General features: G+C 46.4%; 1 protein-coding gene across 2 annotated transcripts in view; it reads right to left on the bottom strand.

Moving 5' to 3' along the window:
* The window catches only part of pdlim2 (PDZ and LIM domain 2 (mystique)), a 152450-nt gene that overhangs the window by 9532 nt on the left and 129329 nt on the right, over window positions 1-13589 (bottom strand). The window contains exons 7-8 of one of the 2 annotated variants that reach the window (XM_084323430.1): window positions 6024-6136; window positions 1101-1249 (exon numbers count right to left, since the gene is read on the bottom strand). In XM_084323430.1, coding sequence (XP_084179556.1) covers window positions 1101-1249; window positions 6024-6136 — 262 coding nt within the window. The remainder of the gene's footprint in view (window positions 1-1100; window positions 1250-6023; window positions 6137-13589) is intronic. The other variant, XM_084323431.1, reaches the window with a different exon arrangement.

The following is a 13589-nucleotide window of genomic DNA, read 5'->3' as shown; positions in this document are numbered from 1 at the left end:
ATCCTGCTACTGGAAACAAAAAAAAAAGTAAAAAAAAAGAGTCCACCGTTCAGCCACAGGGAACACTGCATTATCGCGATAGCGCCCCTAAGAGGATCTGGCCGGTATTGCACTTTGTCGAATTCATAGAGTAGGGTAGATCTGCAGTGCCGCTCGGCGACCTTGAATAGGTTATTAAAATGGAATAAAAGCAATAACAACTTGCCACAGATTTATCCGTGCCTCTGTCCACAACGGGTGGAATCGAAACACAGAGGTATACGTCCTTGGGCGCCATTGTGTTAACTGCCGCAGGTGCACCCCTCCTGCTGACTTGTTGTTCACAAGTTGTAAGTCGCATGGGAGAAAAGCGTCAGCTAAATAGCTAGCATAGCTCCGTCAAAAGTGAGGAAACTAAAGTTCAAATTCAATATCAATCTTCTCATCTCTGGAGAAGATGGCAAATAAGTGTATTTCCCCAACATGTTGAGTGTCCCTTTAAATTATTAATAGGGCTGTCAGTTTATCGCGTTAATTAGATTAATTAATTACACAGCAAATTATTGCGTTATGAAAATGTACTCAAAATTTATAAAACAATTTAAATAAAAAAATTATTTATAATCTCATTCATTCCATTAAAACGTTGAATAAACATTTACAGACTTTTTTTTAAATAGCCATTTGCATGTTCTTGTTATCTGATTCTAGGGACATCTATGGATCTCAGGGAATGTATTCCCAGTGTCAGAAATACTGTGTCTGTTACTAGGCTTGAGTAAATTGTAATGAACCAAATGAGAATATCAATTCAATTTTTTTGACTGTGAATAACACTATGCTAAAATTGACCAGACCTGAAAAATCTAAGTAAATGAATAAAGATGATTAAACAGAAGGTTTTGTAGATACAGTACTGAATTCTGCCACCCGGACACATGCAATTTGAAATATGATTATAGAATATAAAATATCAGGCCTAAAATGGTTATGCGATTAAAATGCGATTAATTAGATAAATTAATTACAAATCCTGTAATTGATTAGATAAAAAAATGTAATCGCCTGACAGCACTAATTATTAATATCATAAATTCTCATGAGGACCGTGCAGCGCTCACCTTTCTCGTCGGCCTCCAGGACCTCTTGCAGCATGCGGAAGGTGTTGGACTGACGGGGAGCTGTTCGCGACTCCTTGTTCTCCTGGATCATCTTGTACACCTCAGACTCCCTGTCGAACCTCTGCATGGCGAAGTCGGAGCCGGAGCTGCTGCGGGTCAACAAGAGGAAGACACCGAGATGGTTAAGAATCCAATCCAATCAGACTGCCCTGATTACACCTGGTCGGGGATAGACCCTTAGTTTAATCTGGTTAGTTCAGTTAGGATGTCTGTTTATTTTATTGATGTGTTTCTTTTATTTGAGATTCTCTAACCCCTGTCTCCGTCTCTCTGAGTGCATGTATCGAGTGATACTTCAACTGGATCCGAGCAGTTCTCCTGCCCCCTGGGGAATACGACTCTGATACTTTGAGCTCCGAGCCTCGACTTTTAGCCTTTATCTTATTTTCATACCAGCGTTTGTTTCCTATGCTTTCTTGTTGTTGTTTTTAGCTCTATTTAAAAAAAATGTTTAATGTTCTTATGTACCTTAGTTACTATTGCTACCATATATGTGTTTCATTTCAAGTATATATGCTAGTCATTCCATAGCTTCATTGGGGAAAGTCTGGGAGTGTTGCATATCTGGATTTTATGGCGGATGTTTTTGTTTTTGTTCTTGGTCCGTTGATGTTTCTTCTCGACTGTGCAGCCCATGATGGGGGCAATGACTTGTGATCTCAGGCTATACATTTGATTTGATTTGAATTAACTACATTTGGACCTACAGTATCGGTAAAGCGTTGCGGATCCACGCTCCAACAGAGACATGTCACATTACGGAGGACTTATGCAGGGTCGGGGTTGACGGAGTCCAGAGGAAATGAATGCAGAGGCAGCAGCCAGCCCTGTGATTTTGACCTCCAAGCACAACATCTAGATTCCATACCCCAGGCAAGTGGCCAAAGTCAGTCTCCAATCTCACTGTAAGTGCTCCGCAGACGTCCTCCTTATCCACTTACAGGAGACACTGTCTGGAAACGTCCTACACGCAAAAAGGTAAAGACGACACGAAGACGATCTCCGTGTATATGATATTGTGTACGTATCGGTTGACCAGCAGAAGCTATTTATGTATCGCGTGTGACGAGAAGGTTTTTTTGTTCTTCTGTAAGGTAATCTTTACACTTATATCCACCCCAGCGGCCATGATGGAACTGACTCGATGGTCTGACTCGAGGTATTCGTCTATGGAAAACTCACGTATTACTAGCGTACTACCTACGCAGCCTCACATCATCCACACCACTCCATACTCAGGAGGCAATGTTTTCTTTTGCCTTTTCAGGCAAATAACTTGCGAGTAAATGGTGAGATCTGTGGTTACTTTCATCAGAGGGTTGGAGGTGGAAAATGCTTTGAGGAGAGTGGACACCCTAGGGCGGTTTACGTTGCCACCCAATTAACAGATTAGCGAAAGGCACGGTAGCTCACTTTATAAGCACATTCTTAACCACCACTGGTGTGGCGGAGAAGCAGTTATTCTTTAATTGTGTCTTTTCCTTTTTGCAATACTCTTTCAACGATAAGTCTTTCTACGACTGCTTCAGAAAACACATCCATGAGGGGGCCGACAGTGGCTCAGGAGGTAGAGCAGCGCTATATAAATGCAGCCATTAACATTTACCATTTATGACAACAGTCACAACTACTGCCCTACAGACGAATGGACTGACAAGACGGGTTGAAAAACACACAAAGAACACAAAGAATCCACAAAGAATGTCAGCATCCCCTTTCGCCCTGGAGGGAACCTGTGAGAGTGGCTGTCAGGATGGAACCGGTTGGCCCTACAGTCAGTCAGGTGCAGGTGCGGTTTGCTTCCATTCACCTGTAGCCAACCTGGGCAGATACTACATCCCGGGCTAAAAGCTGTCAGCTGGAATCAGTCAACTCACATGATCTGGATCATCCAGTCTGTTATCATCACATGCCAACGCAAAGTAAACCTGCCTACATATTTACAGCATGACTCACGCCTGAGGCTTAAAATCGACTCGGGTAACCACCGTAGAGGTCTATCGTCGTCCATTGGGTACAAAGTAGCCTTCAGTGATTTGAATGTCCAAGCAGCGCGAACAGATACGCCCGTCCGTCTCTCTCCTGACGCCATAGGCCTCCGGCGGCTGTTTTGAAAGGACAGGATGCTGCATTGTTTCCCACTGTTCGCATGTTATGGGATTGCGTGCAACATGTATCCAGTGTGTGCATGGAGGTTTGAGTGTGTGTGTGAGTGCGCGTCCCCATATAGAGTTTCTGCCTCCTTTCCTCCAGGTTTGGGGAGCTGGCGTCCCGCTGCAGGAGCACGGCTGAAACAGGAGACGGCGGATAGACAGGACAGTAAATCTGGTGGCTGCAGTCCACGCTGGAGACCCTTCCCTCCGCATCGCAGAACATGCTTCAAATTGAAAACAGACTCCCGAGCAGCGCACCCTCCAACATCTCTGCACGCTCGACTCCACCCTCAGAGATCCCACTTCCCTTCTTCTGTGACTGTCGTCATCCCTTCCTCACATGAAACCACCAGAAACAACTGGAAACTCCAGGCCAAGTGCAAAACAAACGAGTGAGTGAGTGAGGGGGCGTAGAAGAGAGAACAGCAACTATCTTGAGCTGACCGCCCGTTTCACCACAGTATGTGAATTAAAATGTCTGAAACAGTATATAGCCTAGCGGCACCTTTTTTCATTCAGCACGTTCACAGAACGAATACATCAAAACACAAGACAGACTCTCCGGTTTCCACGGAGCCACAGTTGGTACGGACGACCCATGATTATGATCTAGTCACACACAAAAAAGAAGACGTAAACAAGCCCTCAAAAATGTGTGGAGCCAAAACATAAAGATGGAGATCATTCCTCTAAAGCCAAAACAACCATGTTTCCCAAAGCCAGGACAAGCGGAGGTGTCGGAATAGCCCCCCATTCCTTGGATAGCATTCCAAAACAACAGAAACCTAAACCAGCACCTCCTGAACTCATTATATAAAAGATATATATATATAAAAAAAATAGTCAAAACTCAAGACTCACCTCAGAAACAAAGAGAGAACAAAAGAGGACTAGTTCACTACAACGTTACTCTCTGATACGGTCCCTGCACGTCTGGTCACTGCCGGGCTGCTCAGCTAAAAAAACACTCAAAACACACACAGATGGAAAACACACACACACCTCTATCTACACTAGACGAGACAGAAGAAGAACTGAGAGAAAGGTGTGCCCCTCTGCTGCCACTCATTGGCCCAGGGAGAGAAAGGGGGCGGGTACATGGGTGTCACTAAGCCCGCGATTGGCTTTGCAGTAAGGGGGAGAGGCCTGGTGTGCAGGCAGGGGTCTCCAGACTGGGGGCCAATTAGGGGTAGAAGTGAAGTCAGACTTTTGGGGGGGGGGGGGGGCTGGATTTGATTCCAGCCACTGACGAGTCACAGCGCTGCAGCCAGGAGGGGAGCAGGGCCAAAGTCAAGATTCATGAAGCTCTGTCAACACGCAGGCTCTCCGAGCTCTCCGGCAGGACAGGGGCTAATTATTAACTGAGAAATTGTTAAAAGAGTGTCGTTGTGTAGTTGCCTGATGAATTATCAAAAAGGGTTTAATTGTGTGTTCCGTTTTTGCAGAACAGTCAGCCATGTGTCAAGAGACTGTGACGTTACTTCACCAGCAGGGGGCTGTATATGGGGAAAACCGAGACGCACACCCAATAGAACATGTGTTTACATTCACCAGGCCAATGGCACAAGTGTACAGGTTTATACATGGTTGTTGAAACTGTCAATTTGTTTTAGGCTACAGCTAGCATTCTTTGAATTCTGTTAACCCTTTCACTACCACACTACAGAAGGTTAACCTGACGTCTGTAGTGTGGTAGTGAAAGGTTAACCTTCTGTAGTGTGGTAGTGAAAGGTTAACCTTGACTCCGAAACTTGACTCATAAAAAAACTGACACTGACAGGGAAGCCTCTACCAGGGCCAGTGATGCATGTAAACTAGGGCTGTCAAAATTAATGCTTTAATTTAGGAGATTAATTTAAATTATTTAAAGCATTAAAATAAATTAATCTAGATTAATCTATGGAGTGAAAAATCTTCAATCTTAGCGCCGCGGATATAAGAAAGAGGTCTAGCTGAGTCAATGTTGATGGTTTTGTTGAACATTTGTATTTCACAGGAGAGAAACTGTATTCAAAGAAAGCTATTAAAATAGTCTTTGAATCTAAATATACTTTCTTTGTGTTGATTTTACATTAATTCCATGATTTTACTCAAGTAAATATCTGTTACAAGCTTCGGTCTTAAGTAGAAAAATGCAATTTTTAATCTAGATGAATCTAGATTAATTACAGAAAATTGTGAGATTAATTAGTTACTTTTTTTTTTATCTATTGACAGCACTAATGTAAACAAAACAGAAACTGGATCTAAGATCAGGGCAAGTGAGTGAGAATGTCTGAAAAGGCTTGTCGCTGGGTATATCGTCAAGGAAATGTTACCTATTCACAAAGAACAATACCAAGCTGCCAACAGAGAAAGACGTTTGCTGGCTACCTCGAGAGAGAATATGCAGTGATGGAAGCTACATTTGAAGGCCACACTCCGCGAGGTAACATTAGACTTTGTTTACTTTCCACAGCTGACATCTGGACAGCTACCAACAGAAGCTAAACAGAAGGTAATCGAAAGTGACAAGTAACCTAACTAATTACTTTGATACAAAGTAATCAGTAAAGTAATTTTGATTACTTTTTAAAAGGAGTAATCAGTAAATTACACTTCCTGAGTAACTTGCATTGGTGGTCAGACATTAGTAATTCTCTCAAGTGTTGATTGTTTGTGGTGAAACACTTGAGTTGCATAACCTGATATTTTAACATAACCTGCTCACCTGCGTCGAGGAGACACGGGCAGGTCGACGGGGCTGTGGGGTGAGTATCGTCCGGGCGGGGTGGGGGTTCTACTGGACACAGAGCTATTCCTGAAGTCTGGAGAGGAAAACTCCTGTTGAGAGAGAGAGAGAGAGAGTTTTAGTTTAAATATGATAAACCTAGTTTAAATAATGATAAACCTAGTTTAAATAGTGATAACCCTAGTTTAAATAGTGATCAACCTATCTTGACTTAAATAGTGATCAACCTATCTTGACTTAAATAGTGATAAACCTAGTTTAAATAGTGATAAATCTAGTTTAAATAGTGATAAACCTAGTTTAAATAGTGACCAACCTAGTTTAAATAGTGATAAATATAGCTTAAATAGTGATAAACCTAGTTTAAATAGTGATAACCCTAGTTTAAATAGTGATAAATAGCTTAAATAGTGATAACCCTAGTTTAAATAGTGATAAATAGCTTAAATAGTGATAAACCTAGTTTAAATAGTGATCAACCTAGTTTAAATAGTGATAACCCTAGTTTAAATAGTGATAAATATAGCTTAAATAGTGATACACCTAGTTTAAATAGTGATAAACCTAGTTTAAATAGTGATAAACCTAGCTTAAATAGTGATCAACCTAGTTTAAATAGTGATCAACCTAGTTTAAATAGTGATAAATCTAGTTTAAATTGTGATAAACCTAGTTTAAATAGTGATAAATCTAGTTTAAATCCATCTCCTGGATACGCTAACAATGAGCTAGCCTCTTATAGACCGTGAGCCAGGGCCCCAAATTTGGGCCACGGGTACCATCTTGGGGAACTAACTTTCATAGTGATTTTTTGGAAGGTATACACCCCTACTGCTAGAAAAGTACACATATGAAGCACTGATGAGACTTGCATGGGCAGAGTTCAGAGTTCACACTGTGGGTTGAGGACAGTGTCCCAGAGAAGAGTGGGATGATCAAATCATTCTTGGACAATGTGAAAGACATGGCCAGTGAACAATATGCTGCAAAGTCCACTGATAAGAGCTGATAACCCTGTGACATACTTTCTGGAACACCTCCTTCACAACAATGGAGAGCTCTCTGCATTCTGGATGTCATACATGGTAGAGGACGTAATACTTGGCCTTCTGCGTGCCTCTCGTGAGGGGGACTGGGAGTTGCACCTCCATGATCCCATGGTGCTTTGCCTATGATAAGATAAATTATGCCAGGTACCTGTCCCCTTACTTTGCTCAGATAACAAACCTCCCAGAGAAGAATCCTTCTGTGTATGAGGCCTTCAAGATGGACCAATTCTCAGTGCAGCTGTCAAGTAACAACCCCTTTGGACGAATCCCTGTGGACCAGGCTACTGAAGTCACAGTTAACAAAGACACACAGACTCCTGGAAGACATGGAAGACTTGGAAAATGATTGTGATTATTAGGTTATTAACATAATGTCAATCACCAGCAAATTAATTTTAATTATATTCATAGGACCTATCTTACACCTAGGAAGCTATTTGCTATGGGACTGATAACCGACTCTCGGTGCACTTTGTGCTCTCAAAAGACCACTGGCACTTATATGCATATGTATTGGGATTGCCCACCAGTGGCCCGCTTCTGGAGGTCAATAACGGACAAACTTTCAGATCTGTGTGGCTTAACTATCCCATTCACAGCTGTTACGCTACTCCTGAACGATATAACGACACTACCCGCGTCCGTACAACTGAAAAGGGTTGTCCTAGCGGGCGTCACAGCAGCGAAGAAGCTAATAGCAATGAGATGGAAGGAGCCTGAGAAGCTTACAATGATTAACTGGTCCCTAACTCTATTGGATGTGATTTATCTTGAGATATCCACGGCTCGGGTGATTGGGGTAGGGCAGGCTGGCATTGACCTGTGGTTCGCAGCAGCTGAGAAGGTAAAGACCGCCGTGTGCGGCTGAGCGGGGTTGGGGCGCTTGATCGGGGGGGTCCGGCGGTCTCTGGGGAGGGGGAGGAGGAAATGTCTTGTCTGTCTTGGTTTTTGTCTTGTCCTTCCTAACTTTGACTGGGGGGATTTTAGGGGGGGTAGGTATTTAGCTATTCTGCGCTATATGTCAATTCACATGCCATCTCCCCAAGGGACTAATATTGGCAGACTGATTGACCTGTTAACCAACTTGGAGGAAGAATTTCTTTCTTCTTACACTTTACCTTCTGCGAGTTTGGCAGTCTTGAACATGTGTAAGGGACCTAGGCTATCTACAATAAATCTGCGGCAACACTCTCATAAACAATCTTTTAAGTCACTCCACTTTGTAAAGGTGGGGAAAGGTTGGCATGTTTGAAGACATTTTTGTTATTGAAATTGCCATCTGTATTTGATAGGTTGGACGCTGTTCTTTTTCTTTTGTCTTTATAATTTATTATTCTGTATTATTATTGTTTGTTATTCTCCTGTGAAGTTATGTTTTTTGTTACTGTGGTTATTGTGTTGTCCTGTTTCGTGTAATTAATAATAAAAAATTTGATAAAAAAAAAAAAGGTTATTAACATAATGTAAAACAAAGTATGGTAGGTTTTGTATTATTATTATTATTATTATTATTATTATTATTATTATTATTATTATGGAGAGCGCCGCCAACAGCGCCACGGATAGAGACTGAGAACTGTCTGTACTGACGGAACTTATACAAAAAGTTATTAGTTATTTGAATTCCTGAATAAATTCTGTGATGTGATTATATGTGCCCTGTGTTTTGTATTGAGTTTTCCAAAAGAAACAAATATTTTTCTGAAAACCAATAAACAATATATCATTGTATAGGTCTAACTGAGCTGAAAATATTGATAGGTCACATGTAGGGGTGTAACGGTACACAGAAGCCACGGTTCGGTACGTACCTCGGTATTGGGGTCACGGTTCGGTACGAGTTTGGTACAACAGAAACAAAATATTTATAATAATTATTATTAATATAATATATATATTTTTTTATATATAGAATATTTATGATAATAATAATTATTATTATTAAATAGAATAATTTTCTATAGGCTTGCCGTGGTAATTAGTGATACTGGTGTCATTCTGTGTTCAGGCATCCACTTGCCTACTGCCCCTTTAAACTTATCCTTGACATATTACAACAATGGCAGAGGATTATTTGGATTTAAATACAGTGGAGCTCAGATGATCTGTCCGGAAAAGTATGTTTCTTCTTTTTATTTGATTGTACCTGTGAGTCCGGCGGGGGAGAATGTTGATGTGTTTGTTGGTGCGCGCGCGCGTGTGTGTGTCGGCGACGCGTGTGTGTTTCTTTCCATTGGTTTCATTTGGTTAACGTTATTGGGCACAAGAAAACTGTAATGCCCCTGCAGCTGTTGTAAATGTGCCTTTCTCCTCCTTTCTCCTGCCTTTCTCCTCCGTGCACTTTCGCCGCTCTGAAGTCTGACTCTGGTTGTCATGTGGTGTCACATTAAGGGAGTCTCTCACGCCAGAGTTGAAGCGTCACAGGGGAGGAGATATAGGGGAGTGGTATGTGTGTGTACGGGGTTGATTCTGTGAATGAATAAAGTAGGAAGTCACTGAAGGACCTGTCACGCGCATTATTGTATCGCCTCTTCCTTCAACTTCCCACTTGGTGACCCTGATCGTTGGATTATTAATATTATTATTATTATGAGTAATAATGAAGAAAACGCTGTTCGGCCCGCTGCGGTGGCAGCTGTGGTGTCTGTCAAGCTGCCAGAGTTTTGGCAGCACGACCCGGACCCATGGGTCCAACATGTCGAGGCTCAATTCCATCTGCGAGGTGTCACAGTGGACGACACGAAATACTATCATGTCGTCGCTGCATTGGATGCACAAACCACCCGTCGCATCATGGGATTTTTGCGAGATCCACCAGCCATGGGGAAATACGCCGCTCTCAAACAACAGCTGTTACGGCTGTTTCAGCTGTCAGATACAGAGCGGGCGGAGCGCCTGTTGTCACTGAACGGTTTAGGTGACAGTAAACCAACCGAGCTCATGGAGAACATGTTGGCGTTGCTCGGCTCAGGTGACGCATCATTTTTATTTATACAGTTATTTCTGCGTCAGCTTCCACCTCCAGTACGCACTGCCTTGGCCAGCTCGCCGCTCGTGAGAGCCAAGGATTATCGGGGGATGGCAGAAGAGGCTGACAGAATATTGCTGGCAACCCGCCACTACAGCGTTAACGTTAACGCTGCGCTGCCGGCGGGGGAGATGACGGGAGCTGCGGTATCGGATCGCCGGAGGGAGAATGAACTTTGTTTTTTTCATCTGCGTTATGGTGCCAAAGCCAGGCGATGTGAGCAGCCTTGCTCTTTTTCCGTCCAGGGAAATGCCAGAGCCGGCGCTCATTAGCAGCTGTGAGTGCTGGCGACACGACGAGGCTGCTGTTCATTGAGGACACGGGGGGGGGCTCGCCCTCGCCAACATCCTCGCCACAGGGGACGTGTACCAGCGGCTTCTCGCTGATTTCCCCGCTCTGACTGTGCCCACGTTTTCTGCTATGGTCGCAAAACATGGGGTGGAGCATTATATCCCCACGGCCGGTCCGCCAGTTTTCGCGCACGCACGCCGCCTTGACGCCGCTAAACTGGCCATCGCTAAAGGGGAGTTTGACACAATGGAGCAGCTCGGCATTGTGCAGCGCTCCGACAGCCCGTGGGCCTCGCCTTTGCATATGGTTCCGAAAGCTGATGGGAAGTGGCGCCCGTGTGGAGATTTCCGGCGCCTCAATAGTGCCACGGATCATGACCGCTACCCTGTTCCGCACAGCCAGGACTTTTCTGTTCACCTGGCCGGGACCACCATTTTCTCCAAGGTGGATTTGGTGCGGGGCTACCACCAGGTGCCAGTCCATCCCAGAGACGTGCCCAAGACCGCCGTTATTACCCCGTTTGGACTTTGAGTTTTTAAGGATGCCTTTTGGACTCAAGGGGGCAGCGCAGACCTTCCAGCGGTTAATGGACTCTGTGCTGCGAGGGTTGTCATTTTTGTTTGTGTATTTAGATGACATCCTGGTGGCCAGCACATCTGCTGAAGAGCATTGTTTGCACCTCCGACAGCTGTTTCAGCGGCTGAATGAACATGGGCTGATTGTGAACCAAGCCAAGTGTCAGTTCGGCAGGCCAGACATAGACTTCCTGGGCCATCACATCTCTTCACAGGGAGCTGTGCCTCTGCCCACCAAGGTGGAGGCGATCACTGCCTTCCCACGTCCTCGCACCATCAAGCCCCTACAGGAGTTCCTCGGTATGGTACATTTTTATAACTGATTCATACCAGGAGCGGCTTTCTTGATGCACCCCCTGTACGAGGCACTAAGGGGCAAGAAGGACAATCAGGAGGTGGACTGGTCCCCTGAGAGGGTCCAGGCATTTGATAGTGCTAAGGCTGCTCTTGCTAACGCTACTATGCTGGCACACCCATACCCGGCCGCTCCAATAGCCCTCATGACCGATGCCTCGGACTATGCTGTGGGGGCGGTGTGTGATCAGTGGGTGGCTGGCGCCTGGCAGCCTCTGGCCTTTTTCAGCAGGACACTGCGGGACAACGAGAGGAAATACAGCACATTTGACAGGGAGCTGCTGGCCCTTTTCCTCGCCACGCGTCATTTTAGGTTCCTGTTGGAGGGCCGGGAGTTCACCGCCTTCGTGGACCACAAGCCTCTGACCTTTGCCATGGCTAAGACCACGGAACCATGGTCGGCACGGCAGCAGCGCCAACTGTCCGCCATTTCGGAATTCACCACGGACCTGCAACATGTGGCGGGCAAGGACAACCTGGTGGCTGACTGCCTCTCCAGAGTGCGGGTCAACATTGTGCACCTGGGTGTGGACTACGCAGCCATGGCAGTTGACCAGTGCACGGACATGGACATCCAGGCATTCAGGACGGCCACGACAGGTCTGAGACTGGAGGATGTGGTGTTCCAGGACAGTAAGGCCACGCTCCTCTGCGATGTCTCCACAGGCCGACCTCGCCCGATGGTCCCCGCGGGCTGGCGCCGCCGCATTTACGATGCTATACATGCTTTGTCGCACCCGGGGGTGAAGGCATCAGTTAAGCTGGTGGGGGCTAGGTTCGTTTGGCCAGGCCTCAGGAAGGACGTCAAGGGGTGGGCTGCCTCTTGTGTAGCGTGCCAGCGCGCCAAGGTGCATCGGCACACTAAGGCCCCGCTGGGGCCATTTCTCATCCCGGAGAGACATTTGATCACGTTAACGTGGACCTGGTGGGCCCGCTGCCCCCCTCCCAGGGGTTCACTCACCTACTGACCATGGTGGACAGGACCACCAGGTGGCCGGAGGCTGTGCCCCTGTCATCCACTACATCGGCGGACGTCGCTTGGGCGTTCATCTCCACCTGGGTGGCCCGTTTCGGTACCCCTGCGGATCTAACTTCGGACAGAGGGCCCCAGTTCACGTCAGAGTTGTGGAGCGCCGTGGCGGAGAGTTTGGGGGTGAAACTCCACCGCACCGTGGCATACAACCCGCAGGCAAATGGTCTCTGTGAGCGTTTCCACCGCACTATGAAGGCTGCTCTCCGGGCGGCTCTTACGGACAGTAATTGGGTCGACCGTTTGCCGTGGGTCATGCTAGGCCTGCGCTCGGCCCCAAAGGAGGATCTGCAGTCATCTTCGTCTGAGCTCGTGTTGGGTCAGCCGCTGAGAGTCCCTGGGGAGTTCCTCCCAGGTGCCACAGCCCCCTGGTCAGCTGCAACTCATCGCTTGGCCATCCGAGACGCTGCCAGCACTTTCGCTCCCGTGCCCGCACATCACTGTTTTCCCCTGTCCTACATCCCCAAGGACTTGATGTCAGCCCCGTATGTGTTCATCCGCCGCGATGCCCAACGATCTCCACTCCAGGCTCCGTACGATGGGCCCTTCCGGGTCCTGGAAGCGGGACCCAAGAGCTTTATGGTGGACAGAGGGGGGCTTCAGGAGCGGATATCGGTGGACCGTTTGAAGCCTGCACACGTGGCCCCGGACGGGCCGGTGGAGCTGGCTCAGCCCCGACGGCGCGGCCGTCCACCCAACCCCACTCCTGCCGCAAGTTTGCGGCCCGTGTCTGCCTCTACCCCGGCAGCAGCCCCGGACTCTCCCCCAGTCCAGCCTCGCCGCCGGCGCGGACGGCCGCCGGCTCGTGCCCTTCCCCCCTGACTGTTAAGCGCAGTCATTATGGTCGGGTAGTCAGGCCTCCTACGAGGGGCTGAGTACTTTGGTTTTTTTTTTTTATGGGTTGGGGTTGCAGGGTATGTCTACTCTGGGTGTTCGGGTTCGACAGCCGGAGTCGAACCCGGTGTCTCTTGCATTGGTGACGAGCGCAATGTCCGCTGCGCCACCCAGCCCCTCGGAGATTTATGTTTTTATAACATGGCTGTATTGAAAGAAATAGTTTTATGGAGTAAAATTACCAGTCAACAAGTAAATGGTAACGATGGCCAAAACATTTACATCATCTGAGTATACATTTTTAAACGGTATCATAAATGTTGTATTTTTTATGTATTGTCATCACATTTACAGTTACATTTGTAGTCAAGGAGTAGGAAAACA

The sequence above is a fragment of the Notolepis coatsorum genome (genome assembly GCF_963971535.1).
Source record: "Notolepis coatsorum genome assembly, chromosome: 10".
Lineage (NCBI taxonomy): Eukaryota > Metazoa > Chordata > Actinopteri > Aulopiformes > Paralepididae > Notolepis > Notolepis coatsorum.
The sequence above is the reverse complement of the archived record's forward strand: the minus strand, read 5'-3'. Positions and strand labels throughout refer to the sequence as shown.